At 34.8% G+C, this 20,066-nt stretch overlaps 7 protein-coding genes across 7 annotated transcripts; 3 read left to right on the forward strand and 4 right to left on the reverse strand.

Annotated features, from left to right (window-relative positions):
* Positions 1 to 149: 149 nt before the first annotated feature.
* On the reverse strand, positions 150 to 3,040 carry LOC149934320 (uncharacterized). The gene is made up of 4 exons (XM_090181340.1): positions 2,490 to 3,040; positions 563 to 2,410; positions 294 to 500; positions 150 to 233 (listed from the first exon to the last, which is right to left on the reverse strand). Exons 1-4 carry the CDS (start codon positions 2,742 to 2,744, stop codon positions 174 to 176), a joined length of 2,370 nt encoding a protein of 789 aa, XP_090037466.1. The 5' UTR covers positions 2,745 to 3,040; the 3' UTR covers positions 150 to 173.
* On the forward strand, positions 2,968 to 4,204 carry LOC149934321 (uncharacterized). Its single transcript, XM_090153412.1, has 3 exons — positions 2,968 to 3,025; positions 3,098 to 3,366; positions 3,429 to 4,204. Exons 1-3 carry the CDS (start codon positions 2,968 to 2,970, stop codon positions 4,119 to 4,121), a joined length of 1,020 nt encoding a protein of 339 aa, XP_090009538.1. The 3' UTR covers positions 4,122 to 4,204.
* LOC149934322 (uncharacterized) lies at positions 4,140 to 7,452 on the reverse strand. Its single transcript, XM_090181283.1, has 5 exons — positions 6,902 to 7,452; positions 4,975 to 6,822; positions 4,706 to 4,912; positions 4,516 to 4,645; positions 4,140 to 4,448 (listed from the first exon to the last, which is right to left on the reverse strand). The coding sequence occupies exons 1-5, from the start codon at positions 7,154 to 7,156 to the stop codon at positions 4,201 to 4,203; spliced, it is 2,688 nt and encodes an 895-aa protein (XP_090037409.1). The 5' UTR covers positions 7,157 to 7,452; the 3' UTR covers positions 4,140 to 4,200.
* On the forward strand, positions 7,380 to 8,616 carry LOC149934323 (uncharacterized). The gene is made up of 3 exons (XM_090153413.1): positions 7,380 to 7,437; positions 7,510 to 7,778; positions 7,841 to 8,616. Exons 1-3 carry the CDS (start codon positions 7,380 to 7,382, stop codon positions 8,531 to 8,533), a joined length of 1,020 nt encoding a protein of 339 aa, XP_090009539.1. The 3' UTR covers positions 8,534 to 8,616.
* A 357-nt stretch (positions 8,617 to 8,973) lies between these two features.
* On the reverse strand, positions 8,974 to 11,864 carry LOC149934324 (uncharacterized). The gene is made up of 4 exons (XM_090181341.1): positions 11,314 to 11,864; positions 9,387 to 11,234; positions 9,118 to 9,324; positions 8,974 to 9,057 (listed from the first exon to the last, which is right to left on the reverse strand). Exons 1-4 carry the CDS (start codon positions 11,566 to 11,568, stop codon positions 8,998 to 9,000), a joined length of 2,370 nt encoding a protein of 789 aa, XP_090037467.1. The 5' UTR covers positions 11,569 to 11,864; the 3' UTR covers positions 8,974 to 8,997.
* Positions 11,792 to 13,028, forward strand: LOC149934325 (uncharacterized). Its single transcript, XM_090153414.1, has 3 exons — positions 11,792 to 11,849; positions 11,922 to 12,190; positions 12,253 to 13,028. The coding sequence occupies exons 1-3, from the start codon at positions 11,792 to 11,794 to the stop codon at positions 12,943 to 12,945; spliced, it is 1,020 nt and encodes a 339-aa protein (XP_090009540.1). The 3' UTR covers positions 12,946 to 13,028.
* On the reverse strand, positions 12,964 to 16,262 carry LOC149934326 (uncharacterized). The gene is made up of 5 exons (XM_090181284.1): positions 15,726 to 16,262; positions 13,799 to 15,646; positions 13,530 to 13,736; positions 13,340 to 13,469; positions 12,964 to 13,272 (listed from the first exon to the last, which is right to left on the reverse strand). The coding sequence occupies exons 1-5, from the start codon at positions 15,978 to 15,980 to the stop codon at positions 13,025 to 13,027; spliced, it is 2,688 nt and encodes an 895-aa protein (XP_090037410.1). The 5' UTR covers positions 15,981 to 16,262; the 3' UTR covers positions 12,964 to 13,024.
* Between the last annotated feature and the right edge of the window lie 3,804 nt (positions 16,263 to 20,066).

Consider the following 20,066-nt stretch of genomic DNA (forward strand, 5'->3'; position numbering starts at 1 on the left):
CCAACAAAAATGGGATAATTTCCAACATGGCATTTGCTAAAAGTAAAATTACGCTTGCGGGTTAAAATTAGAGACCATTTTGAAATAAGTATTCAATACTGACTTGTTTGACGCAATCCTGACAATGTTTCTGTTGTAAGAAGCATTTTCTTTTTGTGACTACTTTTTTCATTTCAATTATGAACATAATTCTCCCACTCGGTTAGGTAGCCAAGGAAGTCGGTCTTAAGCCACTGAAAAAGGGGTGAATACAATTAAAACTCTGAGAATCAGTTGCCAAACATTTACTTTACTTCTAGTCTTTTATCATTTGGTGATGTGAATGGTTTGATATCGTTGTTTCGTAAATAGTATCCATCATATAAATGGCCAACATTCAATACATCAAACCACTTATTAAATGTTTCTATAAAGCGTATCAACTCCTTATGCTCTCCAGGAAAATATGATCTTAAAGCGTTTGCTACTGATTTGCTCAGGATTTGAGTAGCGAGCTTTACCTAAGTTTGAATAAAATACAATTATCAGTGAGTAATTTAATAAGAACTTAATCATAACATACCTTCATTTTGTTTTCAAGTGACACGTGGTCTATAGTAATTTTGTGAAGCTTTCTGAAATTAGCCCCATTTTCCATATCTTTACGATACAATGCTTTAATAACATCCCATGTGAGTTTTTCACCATTAATTTGCATTAAGCGATAGGTACATCCCTCTGTACTACTGCCTAGGCAATTTCGAACGGTTTTTATCAAGTGGGGTACGTCACATATGAAGAATAGTGGCCTTTCAGGAGCAAATGGGTTGTCACATTTGTAATTGTCTTCTTTAGTGTTCATATTAAAGCATTTCCTGTTAGTGGAAGCTCCGTCTCCTACCACGCCTAACACTTTAAAGCCTGTGAACTCCAGCTTTAGGATAGCTTCCCACACAAGTGTATCCAATTTCTCAGCAGTCAGTGAATTAGTTGCAAAATGCGCAAATGGACGTTTAAACCCTGTTGTAGCTCCCCTAATCATAAATTGCAATACGTGGCTTGCCAAGGGTTTATCCTTGTAAAACTCGGAACGAAGTTCGCTTAGCCGCTGCTCAGCGCTACTTAAATGAGTGTATCCAATCACTTCACCAGTATTCTTCCGGTACACCAGATCTTCTTCGATCTTAATTTCATCACAAACCAGGAAAAAATATTCCTGGTGTTCTTGTGTTTTTATTACTTTGAAATCTTTCTTCATTCTTAGAAAAACTTCGTCATGAAAACCTGGTGTTACTCCAAGATTTTCTGAGTGCCTGGCTAGCGTGTTTTTTGAGGGCAGTAACATAACTCCTGATTCATGCAATGATTTGTAAAGAGCAGGTGATTTTGCGTACATAAACATGCACCACTGTAAAACAAGCGGGTGCCACCTCCTCCCATTTTTATGTTTGGTTTGTAGCATTTTCAGTTGGGTTTTAAGAAAAAGTCTGGAAAAGTCACTATTAGTCTTGTCGTAGCCCTTTTTTACACTTTCTTCTAAAATTTCAAGAAGATAATTGTGATCTTGTCCAGGAACTTCCTCTCCAAGTTTATTAATTTGTTTAGACATTTTAGTTTGAAGTCTTTTTATTTTGGTCTTTAGTTCATATTCTTTGTTTTTACTTTCTCGTAACTTCTTGGCAAGTTCAGTTTTATTCAAGTTGGAAAATCTTGTGATACTTGTGTCCAGTTTTTTCTTCTTGCGACTAATTGTCACTTGCAAGCTTAGTCTTTGTTTAGCACAAGCAAAACACCTTGATTTATTTCCGATATTTAAAATAAGTTCACATTTGTCACTATGGATTCCACCAGATATTAAGCTGATAAAACCCTTATTTTGCGGCCTATTTTCAAAAATCTCAAAAAATTCTCTAGCATTATTCCCTGGGCAAAGTTTATACGAGTTGAAAAGAGTAAAAACATCCTCCAAATCTTGAAGAGACCTCATTTTCTTGGGAAATTGTGAAAAAATATCTGGATGATCCAATGGCTTTCCTTGAACTTCATATTTCGGTATACAATCATGATCTAGCTTGATACAATAGATAACTTTGTCCGTTCCATCTTTGAATTTGCATATTATCAGTCCATTTTTAACTTCCGTAATTCCCCATTCCAGTGGAGGAGAATACGCTTTAATAATGGAAAATAGATCGACTGAGGAAACTGGTGGTTGTATGATGTTGTCTTTTTCCGTTAATACATTATTACAAGGTACTGGGGCTGTAGAATCTATATCCATATTAATAACTGGTTCAATTAGGGTCACTATCGAATTATTAACTTCTACTATTGGTGTAGTTGTATTGACAACATTAATTTCACGTTCACAGTCCCTAGATTGAGCTACTGGCTGATCTTCATGCCGCGGCTTTAATACAGAGACCAATTCCTAAAGGAAAATGAGTTGCTATAACATAAATATCCTATGCTTAAAATGTAACTATCACTTTCTATAATATATAACTTACATGACTATGCACAGGGTCAGGAAATTCCGGAGTAGGGCCTTTTCCTCCTACGAAATGCTTTGAACATAAATACGTATTTGTATTTACTCTGCTAATGGGGTAATCTTCCCTGTTCAACCAATTAATCCATTTTTGGCATTTTTGATGACTTCTCTTAGGTTTGGGAAATGGTATCCAAAACACATCCTTCATAAATTCCTTATTACTGTATCTTGAATCACTTTTGCAAGATTTGTAAACACAGAGTTTTTTCATTGTATTGAAAATAATAAGAACTAACTTAATTTGAAATAGAAAAAGTACAAGTACACCGTGCAAAATAACGAACCGTTTTGAAAATAAAATTTAAAAACCGTCTGCAAGACTGCAACTCTCACGAAATAAATTGGCGTAGATGGCGACAACATCTTCCGTTTTGTGACGTTTTGACCCTAGTAAATTTTTGGCGGGCGGGTAAAAAAAGGGGTTTGCATTTAACATGCGCCTTTCAGAGCTTTCTAAAGGAATAGCTTGGGAATGGGGCGTCCCTGTACGAAGTACTATAATTAGTCCATGCTGTAACATTAAAATTTAAACACCAACTTTAAATTAAATGTTATAATTTCTAGATACGCAGTTTGATGTTAACTTTAATGGTGCATGGCAAAAAGCACAAGAATCTGTCCAATCATTTTTGGTTCTAAATACAGAAAAGCGTACAGAGGAAATATTGAAATGGGTAGCTGGCATAAAAGAAGGGGACTTAATCTTTGATAAAGTGAAAATTTTATATGAACCTGTTTTTACTCAAACCCGAGAGGATTGTGTTTATGAGAAACACAAAAGCATTTTCCTTTCACGATTGAGTAATGTTTTGTCAGAAGAGCAAAATTGTGATGTAAGGCAACTACTTAACCATAACTTTATTTCTAAGGTTTAATTTGTTCATTATGATTGCAGACTGATTTAAGTGAAAAGGAGAAAGAGATTGGCATTAAATACATTTTATGGCCATTATTTAATTCATTGAGGGAGGTGGTTGGTGAAATTGAATCTACCAGCGAAAACATAGTCAACAATCAGGTCAACGAGGACTATCAAAGTTTATATTATATCACTGGATTCGTATTACATAAGCTACTGAAACCCAAAAACACAGAAGCTAGTCATAAAATAGGAGCTGTTTTAAGGGAGTTAAATAGTGAGAAAGTTCCAAAAGGGGTTAGAGATTGGGTTGACAAACAAACTCGTAATGGTTTAATTTATCCCACTGAAGAAGCGTTTAATTTTTTTAAGTTGTTAAATTTTCACATATTAGAATATTTTAACTCAAATTATGTTAAGGATAAAAAGATATTGGCAGTGAGAGCTATTAGGGAAAATATAAATATTAATGCCCAATGGGATAACATCTGTGAAAAAGCGAAAGTAAACAAGGAAGCAGGTGTAATAGTGTTAAATTGTATCATAGATACCATTACCAATACGGCAGGAAATGGACACACCAATAAATTAAGAAATGATATAAAACTAAATCAAAGAAAAAAAAGATTTGTTACCAAAGCCAACACAAAAGAAAATACGAAAAAGAAAATTGAAAATGACGTCAAAGCGAGAATAAGTTCCAAGTACCAAATTGATGTAGATTTGTGATAGGTTCTGTAAGCTTAGTGATAAACGAAAAATGCAATAGAGTTCAGTTCCTATTTTAATAAAGATTTCTTTTACATTTTTAAGAGTTAGTAGTTTCAGTGTTTCCACCAGAAACTTTTAGGTGAACCATCATTTTTCCATCTTCCATTACTTGCAGTCTTTGACTGGTCCTTCCGTATTGATACAGGGTTGGCTTTGACCCAGATTTGCAAGCTTGCCGTTGCTTACTGAATAGCTGCTCCAACGGATCTTGGTTAGCATGGGCAGTTAAAACAAATTTCGCACCTTTTCCCAACAAAAATGGGATAATTTCCAACATGGCATTTGCTAAAAGTAAAATTACGCTTGCGGGTTAAAATTAGAGACCATTTTGAAATAAGTATTCAATACTGACTTGTTTGACGCAATCCTGACAATGTTTCTGTTGTAAGAAGCATTTTCTTTTTGTGACTACTTTTTTCATTTAAATTATGAACATAATTCTCCCACTCGGTTAGGTAGCCAAGGAAGTCGGTCTTAAGCCACTGAAAAAGGGGTGAATACAATTAAAACTCTGAGAATCAGTTGCCAAACATTTACTTTACTTCTAGTCTTTTATCATTTGGTGATGTGAATGGTTTGATATCGTTGTTTCGTAAATAGTATCCATCATATAAATGGCCAACATTCAATACATCAAACCACTTATTAAATGTTTCTATAAAGCGTATCAACTCCTTATGCTCTCCAGGAAAATATGATCTTAAAGCGTTTGCTACTGATTTGCTCAGGATTTGAGTAGCGAGCTTTACCTAAGTTTGAATAAAATACAATTATCAGTGAGTAATTTAATAAGAACTTAATCATAACATACCTTCATTTTGTTTTCAAGTGACACGTGGTCTATAGTAATTTTGTGAAGCTTTCTGAAATTAGCCCCATTTTCCATATCTTTACGATACAATGCTTTAATAACATCCCATGTGAGTTTTTCACCATTAATTTGCATTAAGCGATAGGTACATCCCTCTGTACTACTGCCTAGGCAATTTCGAACGGTTTTTATCAAGTGGGGTACGTCACATATGAAGAATAGTGGCCTTTCAGGAGCAAATGGGTTGTCACATTTGTAATTGTCTTCTTTAGTGTTCATATTAAAGCATTTCCTGTTAGTGGAAGCTCCGTCTCCTACCACGCCTAACACTTTAAAGCCTGTGAACTCCAGCTTTAGGATAGCTTCCCACACAAGTGTATCCAATTTCTCAGCAGTCAGTGAATTAGTTGCAAAATGCGCAAATGGACGTTTAAACCCTGTTGTAGCTCCCCTAATCATAAATTGCAATACGTGGCTTGCCAAGGGTTTATCCTTGTAAAACTCGGAACGAAGTTCGCTTAGCCGCTGCTCAGCGCTACTTAAATGAGTGTATCCAATCACTTCACCAGTATTCTTCCGGTACACCAGATCTTCTTCGATCTTAATTTCATCACAAACCAGGAAAAAATATTCCTGGTGTTCTTGTGTTTTTATTACTTTGAAATCTTTCTTCATTCTTAGAAAAACTTCGTCATGAAAACCTGGTGTTACTCCAAGATTTTCTGAGTGCCTGGCTAGCGTGTTTTTTGAGGGCAGTAACATAACTCCTGATTCATGCAATGATTTGTAAAGAGCAGGTGATTTTGCGTACATAAACATGCACCACTGTAAAACAAGCGGGTGCCACCTCCTCCCATTTTTATGTTTGGTTTGTAGCATTTTCAGTTGGGTTTTAAGAAAAAGTCTGGAAAAGTCACTATTAGTCTTGTCGTAGCCCTTTTTTACACTTTCTTCTAAAATTTCAAGAAGATAATTGTGATCTTGTCCAGGAACTTCCTCTCCAAGTTTATTAATTTGTTTAGACATTTTAGTTTGAAGTCTTTTTATTTTGGTCTTTAGTTCATATTCTTTGTTTTTACTTTCTCGTAACTTCTTGGCAAGTTCAGTTTTATTCAAGTTGGAAAATCTTGTGATACTTGTGTCCAGTTTTTTCTTCTTGCGACTAATTGTCACTTGCAAGCTTAGTCTTTGTTTAGCACAAGCAAAACACCTTGATTTATTTCCGATATTTAAAATAAGTTCACATTTGTCACTATGGATTCCACCAGATATTAAGCTGATAAAACCCTTATTTTGCGGCCTATTTTCAAAAATCTCAAAAAATTCTCTAGCATTATTCCCTGGGCAAAGTTTATACGAGTTGAAAAGAGTAAAAACATCCTCCAAATCTTGAAGAGACCTCATTTTCTTGGGAAATTGTGAAAAAATATCTGGATGATCCAATGGCTTTCCTTGAACTTCATATTTCGGTATACAATCATGATCTAGCTTGATACAATAGATAACTTTGTCCGTTCCATCTTTGAATTTGCATATTATCAGTCCATTTTTAACTTCCGTAATTCCCCATTCCAGTGGAGGAGAATACGCTTTAATAATGGAAAATAGATCGACTGAGGAAACTGGTGGTTGTATGATGTTGTCTTTTTCCGTTAATACATTATTACAAGGTACTGGGGCTGTAGAATCTATATCCATATTAATAACTGGTTCAATTAGGGTCACTATCGAATTATTAACTTCTACTATTGGTGTAGTTGTATTGACAACATTAATTTCACGTTCACAGTCCCTAGATTGAGCTACTGGCTGATCTTCATGCCGCGGCTTTAATACAGAGACCAATTCCTAAAGGAAAATGAGTTGCTATAACATAAATATCCTATGCTTAAAATGTAACTATCACTTTCTATAATATATAACTTACATGACTATGCACAGGGTCAGGAAATTCCGGAGTAGGGCCTTTTCCTCCTACGAAATGCTTTGAACATAAATACGTATTTGTATTTACTCTGCTAATGGGGTAATCTTCCCTGTTCAACCAATTAATCCATTTTTGGCATTTTTGATGACTTCTCTTAGGTTTGGGAAATGGTATCCAAAACACATCCTTCATAAATTCCTTATTACTGTATCTTGAATCACTTTTGCAAGATTTGTAAACACAGAGTTTTTTCATTGTATTGAAAATAATAAGAACTAACTTAATTTGAAATAGAAAAAGTACAAGTACACCGTGCAAAATAACGAACCGTTTTGAAAATAAAATTTAAAAACCGTCTGCAAGACTGCAACTCTCACGAAATAAATTGGCGTAGATGGCGACAACATCTTCCGTTTTGTGACGTTTTGACCCTAGTAAATTTTTGGCGGGCGGGTAAAAAAAGGGGTTTGCATTTAACATGCGCCTTTCAGAGCTTTCTAAAGGAATAGCTTGGGAATGGGGCGTCCCTGTACGAAGTACTATAATTAGTCCATGCTGTAACATTAAAATTTAAACACCAACTTTAAATTAAATGTTATAATTTCTAGATACGCAGTTTGATGTTAACTTTAATGGTGCATGGCAAAAAGCACAAGAATCTGTCCAATCATTTTTGGTTCTAAATACAGAAAAGCGTACAGAGGAAATATTGAAATGGGTAGCTGGCATAAAAGAAGGGGACTTAATCTTTGATAAAGTGAAAATTTTATATGAACCTGTTTTTACTCAAACCCGAGAGGATTGTGTTTATGAGAAACACAAAAGCATTTTCCTTTCACGATTGAGTAATGTTTTGTCAGAAGAGCAAAATTGTGATGTAAGGCAACTACTTAACCATAACTTTATTTCTAAGGTTTAATTTGTTCATTATGATTGCAGACTGATTTAAGTGAAAAGGAGAAAGAGATTGGCATTAAATACATTTTATGGCCATTATTTAATTCATTGAGGGAGGTGGTTGGTGAAATTGAATCTACCAGCGAAAACATAGTCAACAATCAGGTCAACGAGGACTATCAAAGTTTATATTATATCACTGGATTCGTATTACATAAGCTACTGAAACCCAAAAACACAGAAGCTAGTCATAAAATAGGAGCTGTTTTAAGGGAGTTAAATAGTGAGAAAGTTCCAAAAGGGGTTAGAGATTGGGTTGACAAACAAACTCGTAATGGTTTAATTTATCCCACTGAAGAAGCGTTTAATTTTTTTAAGTTGTTAAATTTTCACATATTAGAATATTTTAACTCAAATTATGTTAAGGATAAAAAGATATTGGCAGTGAGAGCTATTAGGGAAAATATAAATATTAATGCCCAATGGGATAACATCTGTGAAAAAGCGAAAGTAAACAAGGAAGCAGGTGTAATAGTGTTAAATTGTATCATAGATACCATTACCAATACGGCAGGAAATGGACACACCAATAAATTAAGAAATGATATAAAACTAAATCAAAGAAAAAAAAGATTTGTTACCAAAGCCAACACAAAAGAAAATACGAAAAAGAAAATTGAAAATGACGTCAAAGCGAGAATAAGTTCCAAGTACCAAATTGATGTAGATTTGTGATAGGTTCTGTAAGCTTAGTGATAAACGAAAAATGCAATAGAGTTCAGTTCCTATTTTAATAAAGATTTCTTTTACATTTTTAAGAGTTAGTAGTTTCAGTGTTTCCACCAGAAACTTTTAGGTGAACCATCATTTTTCCATCTTCCATTACTTGCAGTCTTTGACTGGTCCTTCCGTATTGATACAGGGTTGGCTTTGACCCAGATTTGCAAGCTTGCCGTTGCTTACTGAATAGCTGCTCCAACGGATCTTGGTTAGCATGGGCAGTTAAAACAAATTTCGCACCTTTTCCCAACAAAAATGGGATAATTTCCAACATGGCATTTGCTAAAAGTAAAATTACGCTTGCGGGTTAAAATTAGAGACCATTTTGAAATAAGTATTCAATACTGACTTGTTTGACGCAATCCTGACAATGTTTCTGTTGTAAGAAGCATTTTCTTTTTGTGACTACTTTTTTCATTTCAATTATGAACATAATTCTCCCACTCGGTTAGGTAGCCAAGGAAGTCGGTCTTAAGCCACTGAAAAAGGGGTGAATACAATTAAAACTCTGAGAATCAGTTGCCAAACATTTACTTTACTTCTAGTCTTTTATCATTTGGTGATGTGAATGGTTTGATATCGTTGTTTCGTAAATAGTATCCATCATATAAATGGCCAACATTCAATACATCAAACCACTTATTAAATGTTTCTATAAAGCGTATCAACTCCTTATGCTCTCCAGGAAAATATGATCTTAAAGCGTTTGCTACTGATTTGCTCAGGATTTGAGTAGCGAGCTTTACCTAAGTTTGAATAAAATACAATTATCAGTGAGTAATTTAATAAGAACTTAATCATAACATACCTTCATTTTGTTTTCAAGTGACACGTGGTCTATAGTAATTTTGTGAAGCTTTCTGAAATTAGCCCCATTTTCCATATCTTTACGATACAATGCTTTAATAACATCCCATGTGAGTTTTTCACCATTAATTTGCATTAAGCGATAGGTACATCCCTCTGTACTACTGCCTAGGCAATTTCGAACGGTTTTTATCAAGTGGGGTACGTCACATATGAAGAATAGTGGCCTTTCAGGAGCAAATGGGTTGTCACATTTGTAATTGTCTTCTTTAGTGTTCATATTAAAGCATTTCCTGTTAGTGGAAGCTCCGTCTCCTACCACGCCTAACACTTTAAAGCCTGTGAACTCCAGCTTTAGGATAGCTTCCCACACAAGTGTATCCAATTTCTCAGCAGTCAGTGAATTAGTTGCAAAATGCGCAAATGGACGTTTAAACCCTGTTGTAGCTCCCCTAATCATAAATTGCAATACGTGGCTTGCCAAGGGTTTATCCTTGTAAAACTCGGAACGAAGTTCGCTTAGCCGCTGCTCAGCGCTACTTAAATGAGTGTATCCAATCACTTCACCAGTATTCTTCCGGTACACCAGATCTTCTTCGATCTTAATTTCATCACAAACCAGGAAAAAATATTCCTGGTGTTCTTGTGTTTTTATTACTTTGAAATCTTTCTTCATTCTTAGAAAAACTTCGTCATGAAAACCTGGTGTTACTCCAAGATTTTCTGAGTGCCTGGCTAGCGTGTTTTTTGAGGGCAGTAACATAACTCCTGATTCATGCAATGATTTGTAAAGAGCAGGTGATTTTGCGTACATAAACATGCACCACTGTAAAACAAGCGGGTGCCACCTCCTCCCATTTTTATGTTTGGTTTGTAGCATTTTCAGTTGGGTTTTAAGAAAAAGTCTGGAAAAGTCACTATTAGTCTTGTCGTAGCCCTTTTTTACACTTTCTTCTAAAATTTCAAGAAGATAATTGTGATCTTGTCCAGGAACTTCCTCTCCAAGTTTATTAATTTGTTTAGACATTTTAGTTTGAAGTCTTTTTATTTTGGTCTTTAGTTCATATTCTTTGTTTTTACTTTCTCGTAACTTCTTGGCAAGTTCAGTTTTATTCAAGTTGGAAAATCTTGTGATACTTGTGTCCAGTTTTTTCTTCTTGCGACTAATTGTCACTTGCAAGCTTAGTCTTTGTTTAGCACAAGCAAAACACCTTGATTTATTTCCGATATTTAAAATAAGTTCACATTTGTCACTATGGATTCCACCAGATATTAAGCTGATAAAACCCTTATTTTGCGGCCTATTTTCAAAAATCTCAAAAAATTCTCTAGCATTATTCCCTGGGCAAAGTTTATACGAGTTGAAAAGAGTAAAAACATCCTCCAAATCTTGAAGAGACCTCATTTTCTTGGGAAATTGTGAAAAAATATCTGGATGATCCAATGGCTTTCCTTGAACTTCATATTTCGGTATACAATCATGATCTAGCTTGATACAATAGATAACTTTGTCCGTTCCATCTTTGAATTTGCATATTATCAGTCCATTTTTAACTTCCGTAATTCCCCATTCCAGTGGAGGAGAATACGCTTTAATAATGGAAAATAGATCGACTGAGGAAACTGGTGGTTGTATGATGTTGTCTTTTTCCGTTAATACATTATTACAAGGTACTGGGGCTGTAGAATCTATATCCATATTAATAACTGGTTCAATTAGGGTCACTATCGAATTATTAACTTCTACTATTGGTGTAGTTGTATTGACAACATTAATTTCACGTTCACAGTCCCTAGATTGAGCTACTGGCTGATCTTCATGCCGCGGCTTTAATACAGAGACCAATTCCTAAAGGAAAATGAGTTGCTATAACATAAATATCCTATGCTTAAAATGTAACTATCACTTTCTATAATATATAACTTACATGACTATGCACAGGGTCAGGAAATTCCGGAGTAGGGCCTTTTCCTCCTACGAAATGCTTTGAACATAAATACGTATTTGTATTTACTCTGCTAATGGGGTAATCTTCCCTGTTCAACCAATTAATCCATTTTTGGCATTTTTGATGACTTCTCTTAGGTTTGGGAAATGGTATCCAAAACACATCCTTCATAAATTCCTTATTACTGTATCTTGAATCACTTTTGCAAGATTTGTAAACACAGAGTTTTTTCATTGTATTGAAAATAATAAGAACTAACTTAATTTGAAATAGAAAAAGTACAAGTACACCGTGCAAAATAACGAACCGTTTTGAAAATAAAATTTAAAAACCGTCTGCAAGACTGCAACTCTCACGAAATAAATTGGCGTAGATGGCGACAACATCTTCCGTTTTGTGACGTTTTGACCCTAGTAAATTTTTGGCGGGCGGGTAAAAAAAGGGGTTTGCATTTAACATGCGCCTTTCAGAGCTTTCTAAAGGAATAGCTTGGGAATGGGGCGTCCCTGTACGAAGTACTATAATTAGTCCATGCTGTAACATTAAAATTTAAACACCAACTTTAAATTAAATGTTATAATTTCTAGATACGCAGTTTGATGTTAACTTTAATGGTGCATGGCAAAAAGCACAAGAATCTGTCCAATCATTTTTGGTTCTAAATACAGAAAAGCGTACAGAGGAAATATTGAAATGGGTAGCTGGCATAAAAGAAGGGGACTTAATCTTTGATAAAGTGAAAATTTTATATGAACCTGTTTTTACTCAAACCCGAGAGGATTGTGTTTATGAGAAACACAAAAGCATTTTCCTTTCACGATTGAGTAATGTTTTGTCAGAAGAGCAAAATTGTGATGTAAGGCAACTACTTAACCATAACTTTATTTCTAAGGTTTAATTTGTTCATTATGATTGCAGACTGATTTAAGTGAAAAGGAGAAAGAGATTGGCATTAAATACATTTTATGGCCATTATTTAATTCATTGAGGGAGGTGGTTGGTGAAATTGAATCTACCAGCGAAAACATAGTCAACAATCAGGTCAACGAGGACTATCAAAGTTTATATTATATCACTGGATTCGTATTACATAAGCTACTGAAACCCAAAAACACAGAAGCTAGTCATAAAATAGGAGCTGTTTTAAGGGAGTTAAATAGTGAGAAAGTTCCAAAAGGGGTTAGAGATTGGGTTGACAAACAAACTCGTAATGGTTTAATTTATCCCACTGAAGAAGCGTTTAATTTTTTTAAGTTGTTAAATTTTCACATATTAGAATATTTTAACTCAAATTATGTTAAGGATAAAAAGATATTGGCAGTGAGAGCTATTAGGGAAAATATAAATATTAATGCCCAATGGGATAACATCTGTGAAAAAGCGAAAGTAAACAAGGAAGCAGGTGTAATAGTGTTAAATTGTATCATAGATACCATTACCAATACGGCAGGAAATGGACACACCAATAAATTAAGAAATGATATAAAACTAAATCAAAGAAAAAAAAGATTTGTTACCAAAGCCAACACAAAAGAAAATACGAAAAAGAAAATTGAAAATGACGTCAAAGCGAGAATAAGTTCCAAGTACCAAATTGATGTAGATTTGTGATAGGTTCTGTAAGCTTAGTGATAAACGAAAAATGCAATAGAGTTCAGTTCCTATTTTAATAAAGATTTCTTTTACATTTTTAAGAGTTAGTAGTTTCAGTGTTTCCACCAGAAACTTTTAGGTGAACCATCATTTTTCCATCTTCCATTACTTGCAGTCTTTGACTGGTCCTTCCGTATTGATACAGGGTTGGCTTTGACCCAGATTTGCAAGCTTGCCGTTGCTTACTGAATAGCTGCTCCAACGGATCTTGGTTAGCATGGGCAGTTAAAACAAATTTCGCACCTTTTCCCAACAAAAATGGGATAATTTCCAACATGGCATTTGCTAAAAGTAAAATTACGCTTGCGGGTTAAAATTAGAGACCATTTTGAAATAAGTATTCAATACTGACTTGTTTGACGCAATCCTGACAATGTTTCTGTTGTAAGAAGCATTTTCTTTTTGTGACTACTTTTTTCATTTAAATTATGAACATAATTCTCCCACTCGGTTAGGTAGCCAAGGAAGTCGGTCTTAAGCCACTGAAAAAGGGGTGAATACAATTAAAACTCTGAGAATCAGTTGCCAAACATTTACTTTACTTCTAGTCTTTTATCATTTGGTGATGTGAATGGTTTGATATCGTTGTTTCGTAAATAGTATCCATCATATAAATGGCCAACATTCAATACATCAAACCACTTATTAAATGTTTCTATAAAGCGTATCAACTCCTTATGCTCTCCAGGAAAATATGATCTTAAAGCGTTTGCTACTGATTTGCTCAGGATTTGAGTAGCGAGCTTTACCTAAGTTTGAATAAAATACAATTATCAGTGAGTAATTTAATAAGAACTTAATCATAACATACCTTCATTTTGTTTTCAAGTGACACGTGGTCTATAGTAATTTTGTGAAGCTTTCTGAAATTAGCCCCATTTTCCATATCTTTACGATACAATGCTTTAATAACATCCCATGTGAGTTTTTCACCATTAATTTGCATTAAGCGATAGGTACATCCCTCTGTACTACTGCCTAGGCAATTTCGAACGGTTTTTATCAAGTGGGGTACGTCACATATGAAGAATAGTGGCCTTTCAGGAGCAAATGGGTTGTCACATTTGTAATTGTCTTCTTTAGTGTTCATATTAAAGCATTTCCTGTTAGTGGAAGCTCCGTCTCCTACCACGCCTAACACTTTAAAGCCTGTGAACTCCAGCTTTAGGATAGCTTCCCACACAAGTGTATCCAATTTCTCAGCAGTCAGTGAATTAGTTGCAAAATGCGCAAATGGACGTTTAAACCCTGTTGTAGCTCCCCTAATCATAAATTGCAATACGTGGCTTGCCAAGGGTTTATCCTTGTAAAACTCGGAACGAAGTTCGCTTAGCCGCTGCTCAGCGCTACTTAAATGAGTGTATCCAATCACTTCACCAGTATTCTTCCGGTACACCAGATCTTCTTCGATCTTAATTTCATCACAAACCAGGAAAAAATATTCCTGGTGTTCTTGTGTTTTTATTACTTTGAAATCTTTCTTCATTCTTAGAAAAACTTCGTCATGAAAACCTGGTGTTACTCCAAGATTTTCTGAGTGCCTGGCTAGCGTGTTTTTTGAGGGCAGTAACATAACTCCTGATTCATGCAATGATTTGTAAAGAGCAGGTGATTTTGCGTACATAAACATGCACCACTGTAAAACAAGCGGGTGCCACCTCCTCCCATTTTTATGTTTGGTTTGTAGCATTTTCAGTTGGGTTTTAAGAAAAAGTCTGGAAAAGTCACTATTAGTCTTGTCGTAGCCCTTTTTTACACTTTCTTCTAAAATTTCAAGAAGATAATTGTGATCTTGTCCAGGAACTTCCTCTCCAAGTTTATTAATTTGTTTAGACATTTTAGTTTGAAGTCTTTTTATTTTGGTCTTTAGTTCATATTCTTTGTTTTTACTTTCTCGTAACTTCTTGGCAAGTTCAGTTTTATTCAAGTTGGAAAATCTTGTGATACTTGTGTCCAGTTTTTTCTTCTTGCGACTAATTGTCACTTGCAAGCTTAGTCTTTGTTTAGCACAAGCAAAACACCTTGATTTATTTCCGATATTTAAAATAAGTTCACATTTGTCACTATGGATTCCACCAGATATTAAGCTGATAAAACCCTTATTTTGCGGCCTATTTTCAAAAATCTCAAAAAATTCTCTAGCATTATTCCCTGGGCAAAGTTTATACGAGTTGAAAAGAGTAAAAACATCCTCCAAATCTTGAAGAGACCTCATTTTCTTGGGAAATTGTGAAAAAATATCTGGATGATCCAATGGCTTTCCTTGAACTTCATATTTCGGTATACAATCATGATCTAGCTTGATACAATAGATAACTTTGTCCGTTCCATCTTTGAATTTGCATATTATCAGTCCATTTTTAACTTCCGTAATTCCCCATTCCAGTGGAGGAGAATACGCTTTAATAATGGAAAATAGATCGACTGAGGAAACTGGTGGTTGTATGATGTTGTCTTTTTCCGTTAATACATTATTACAAGGTACTGGGGCTGTAGAATCTATATCCATATTAATAACTGGTTCAATTAGGGTCACTATCGAATTATTAACTTCTACTATTGGTGTAGTTGTATTGACAACATTAATTTCACGTTCACAGTCCCTAGATTGAGCTACTGGCTGATCTTCATGCCGCGGCTTTAATACAGAGACCAATTCCTAAAGGAAAATGAGTTGCTATAACATAAATATCCTATGCTTAAAATGTAACTATCACTTTCTATAATATATAACTTACATGACTATGCACAGGGTCAGGAAATTCCGGAGTAGGGCCTTTTCCTCCTACGAAATGCTTTGAACATAAATACGTATTTGTATTTACTCTGCTAATGGGGTAATCTTCCCTGTTCAACCAATTAATCCATTTTTGGCATTTTTGATGACTTCTCTTAGGTTTGGGAAATGGTATCCAAAACACATCCTTCATAAATTCCTTATTACTGTATCTTGAATCACTTTTGCAAGATTTGTAAACACAGAGTTTTTTCATTGTATTGAAAATAATAAGAACTAACTTAATTTGAAATAGAAAAAGTACAAGTACACCGTGCAAAATAACGAACCGTTTTGAAAATAAAATTTAAAAACCGTCTGCAAGACTGCAACTCTCACGAAATAAATTGGCGTAGATGGCGACAACATCTTCCGTTTTGTGACGTTTTGACCCTAGTAAATTTTTGGCGGGCGGGTAAAAAAAGGGGTTTGCATTTAACATGCGCCTTTCAGAGCTTTCTAAAGGAATAGCTTGGGAATGGGGCGTCCCTGTACGAAGTACTATAATTAGTCCATGATTTCACCTAGGGGTTTTTTGGCCCAAAGATCTTATATTATCCGTAGGATTTTCCTTTCGAAAACGTTACAAATTGGGATTTTACCATAATTTATCCTATTTAAGTTGGGCTTCTAGGTCACTACGAGGCCGTGCGAACAGGGTTGGCACCCTTGCGTACGAAGTATAAGTCAAACTATAAACATAGAAATTAGAAAGTAACTACATGTAGAACGATTTATGCAAAGGCGGAACGAACACCGATTAGAACCGTAGCTTTGTCTTTACAAAAACTTGCCGGAATCCGCCGGTAGCGGTTTCTCCCGCTAGTTTTGTAACTTAAAAGGCTACCTACGCTACGAATTAAGGATATTGTTAAAAAAGGCGTTACTGACTAATCCGCCAGTTTCAAATCGGTACGTGGTCTACCATTGTAAAAACTTTCTAGTTTCTTTCGGATTTCTATGACTCTAAATTGATCTACGCGTCGTTAGAGCTGTCACAGTTTTGAACAGTCGGAGGTAATATTTGCGCTCAATAAATGATTTTTAGTGAATGTGAGATTCATTTTTCCATCTACAACACTGCGACCTGTATAAATCACGCTTATTTGTGGCTTCTGCTCTGAAATTTCACGCTTGACATTAATTGGCATTTTGAAAACCACAGAGTGGCAACACTGCTCTCGAACAAAGCTCTCGAGCACGTTAGGCTAAGCGGGAAACATCAAGGCTTAAGAATCAAGCGAACAGAAATTAAACGATAAATATGTTTATTAGTATATTTTAAAGGGGTAATTCAATATTTAATGTCTACAATCTATGGGTTTTGTAACTGGACTTAGGAACTAACACAACGTTCCAAGTCAAAACGTAATTAAGGTAAGTTGTATATGTATTGTAATTAGTAGACTAGACTTTGAAAGAAAATATAGGCCTAATTGTGATTTCGATTGCATTTATTTTTGTATAACATGGTTGAATTGTGATTAGAGTTCAGTCACGGCCGTCTCGAGATCTGCTTCGCGCTCATAGCGGCCCAGGCGATCGTACGAAAATCGCGTATGGGAAATTAGTTCAAAAACTTCTCACATCGTTTTCTGGCGCTAGTCTAGCCCCCCCTTGAGAAAATTCGCAGCCATGTTATCGAATGGGAAGAACTGGGCGGAACTTTGGAATTTCAATTATTATCGCGTAATGTGTAATTTTTTGTAAAATATTGTTTTAGTAATATTTAAGTTAATTAATAATAAAAAAGTTAAACACCTCTTGAGATTTTTTAACGCAAAGTAAAGTTTTGAAAAACGTTATTAAAATTTGGTCATTCTGGAGCCGGAAGTCGCCGTCGACGTTTTCTGTATATAAATGTAAACATAAACACGTGGTTCTCCTTACAGCTGTATTTTTGCTATGTAGTAACTCCCAGAGGCCTTTGTTTTGTATTAATGTTTAAAAATTTATTTTAATTAAAGTAGTGAAATAAATGAATTTTAATTAACTAACTGACACTTGGAAGATCACTATGAATGAAAATAGTGATGAAAACTTGGAAGGTATTTAAATCTGATAAATATAATAAACCAATGTGAATTTCCCACTGAATGATACACAACTAAAAATTTAGAAAACTAGAATTTACAACTTGAGTACTTTTCAAGAAAGAGGCTTATTTCACTTTCTCAAATTTTGCGGACATAGTTTTGGTAATATTTGTGATAATTGGAAGTACGACCTTTCAACAAATTAAATCAGCAATTTCATTCGGTGATTATTATTCAAATCACATTGGATGTAAGGGCATAGAGCAATTTTTGGCCACAAGTGGATTTCAATGTTTTTTTAAAATGGCAGGTGAATCCCGGAGATAGGGTACAGCTCTCTCTATGAATGTTGTTACTATAGCCAATTAACATGATAAAGCTTTGCTGCGGATACCTAAGGTTTCCTCTGTCAATCCAACTAATGGTGAGTCAGAATTAGGCTGTGATACATTTTCAAGGCACAATTCGCAAAAATGTTTTTCCTCTAGGATACTTGCTAGCCGTAAGGTGCATCTCTGTGTATCTGGGTACTCATAACTTCAGATGGTAACGTAACTTCATTGCCGTTAAAAATAGTTGAAAATCCATCGAGTCTAGTATCAATCATGGCTGATAGATCTGTGAAGCTGTCTTGGGGAACGTTAGATGTTTTAGGTTTTGTTAATGATATAGTGCCTCTCTTAAGGTAGGATTCCAAACTGAATATAGTTTCTCTTGCATCAAGCATGTCATTCCCTCCAGCCATTTTCCTGATAATGCTGAAAAACATTTCAATAGCATCGCTTGTTAACTTGTCAAGACCAACTGGAAACCAGATTTAAGGAGGTATGACACGCAAGATATTGTAGACAATGAAGTTATTCTAATAGATATTATAGATTCATATGTTTCCTTTGTCAATATTTTCTTTAATTTGCGGATCTTTAGACCTTGATAGTAATCACTTTCCTTAAAATGTCCCACTACAAACAAATCTTGCGTGATGCGTAAGCTTCATTGACCCCAAAATCTTTTCTAGATATGTTCTTAGTCCATAATTTGCATAAACTTTCATCAACTGGAAACTGATGAAATTATACATTGATATTCTTCTTAGATTCACAGAATGGAACACAACAAAATGTTTGTGGTGGGCATTTTTGCAAATTAAAAATAGGCAATATTTTAAAACTTAAGTTTGAGAAATGTGAACTTAATTTAAAGAATAATAAAGGTATTTATTAAATAATATGAATAATATTGTGGTTATTTATTTAAAATTCTGATTAAAAAAATGCGAATACTGGTTTGAAAATTGTGAAAAACAAAAGAAACTTTGGTTAGGCTTAGCAATTAACTAATAAAACTCAATATAAGCATATTACTTTAATTAAATAAATGTTTTAAATGAAAACTTATTAGATAAAGATCAAATCATAAGATGTATATCCCAAACTTTCCAGAAGTTTTTGAAAAACAATGCAAAAAGGATTAACTAGTTGAATTTACCGCCATAGAAAACTATTAAATATCCCGCTAATTTTTACATTTAAGGGGGGCTTAGACAGCGCTCCTAGTGTTAAAAGAAGGTATTCGCGGAAATGCATAGGAGAGGAAATCTTTGCCTGGGCCGCTATGAGCGCGAAGCAGATCTCGAGACGGCCGTGGTTCAGTGGAACAGATAAATGAACTACAAAAATGTGGCTTAATTATAACAATTGTTGTTAACCGTATATTACTGTATAATAAACGATTTAACATGCAAAACATAATTTATTTTCGGCTAATTTGCGGCCATCGATTCAAAACAAATAAACGGTTAATTTATTATCCAAACGCCGAACCCTAAAGCCTGGTTTTCATGGTCAATTGTTAACGGAAATAAAACGGAAGCGTTAAGGCGGACGTCGGGGGTTTTGTGTTTCGGGAAAAATGCAAGAGATGGCGTGTCTTGGCTGGTGGTTTTCGACAATATATTTATATCAATTTAACGTGATTCGATCCGATTAATAGGTGTTTCTATAAAATGCGATAGGTTACGTGAAAATGTTTGACTGTAGTTTACATCTGCCACAATACTAGTTTTGGGTGACGTAGAGTTCGCGACGATTGTATTAATAGTTGTAGACAAGAATATTGATGTTCATATTGATTAAATACGGAGCAGCTACAAAAGAGTGAGAAATGGCTCGTTTCAAGGCTTGTTAGGTTAGGTTAGTTTAGCAATTTCTGGTTCTTTTGTAGCTGATTCGTAATTAATTACCTTGTTTTCCATTGAAACCAGCCAT

Source organism: Leiobunum rupestre, chromosome 7 (genome assembly GCF_980474605.1).
Source record: "Leiobunum rupestre chromosome 7, qqLeiRupe1.1.hap1, whole genome shotgun sequence".
Classification (NCBI taxonomy): domain Eukaryota; kingdom Metazoa; phylum Arthropoda; class Arachnida; order Opiliones; family Sclerosomatidae; genus Leiobunum; species Leiobunum rupestre.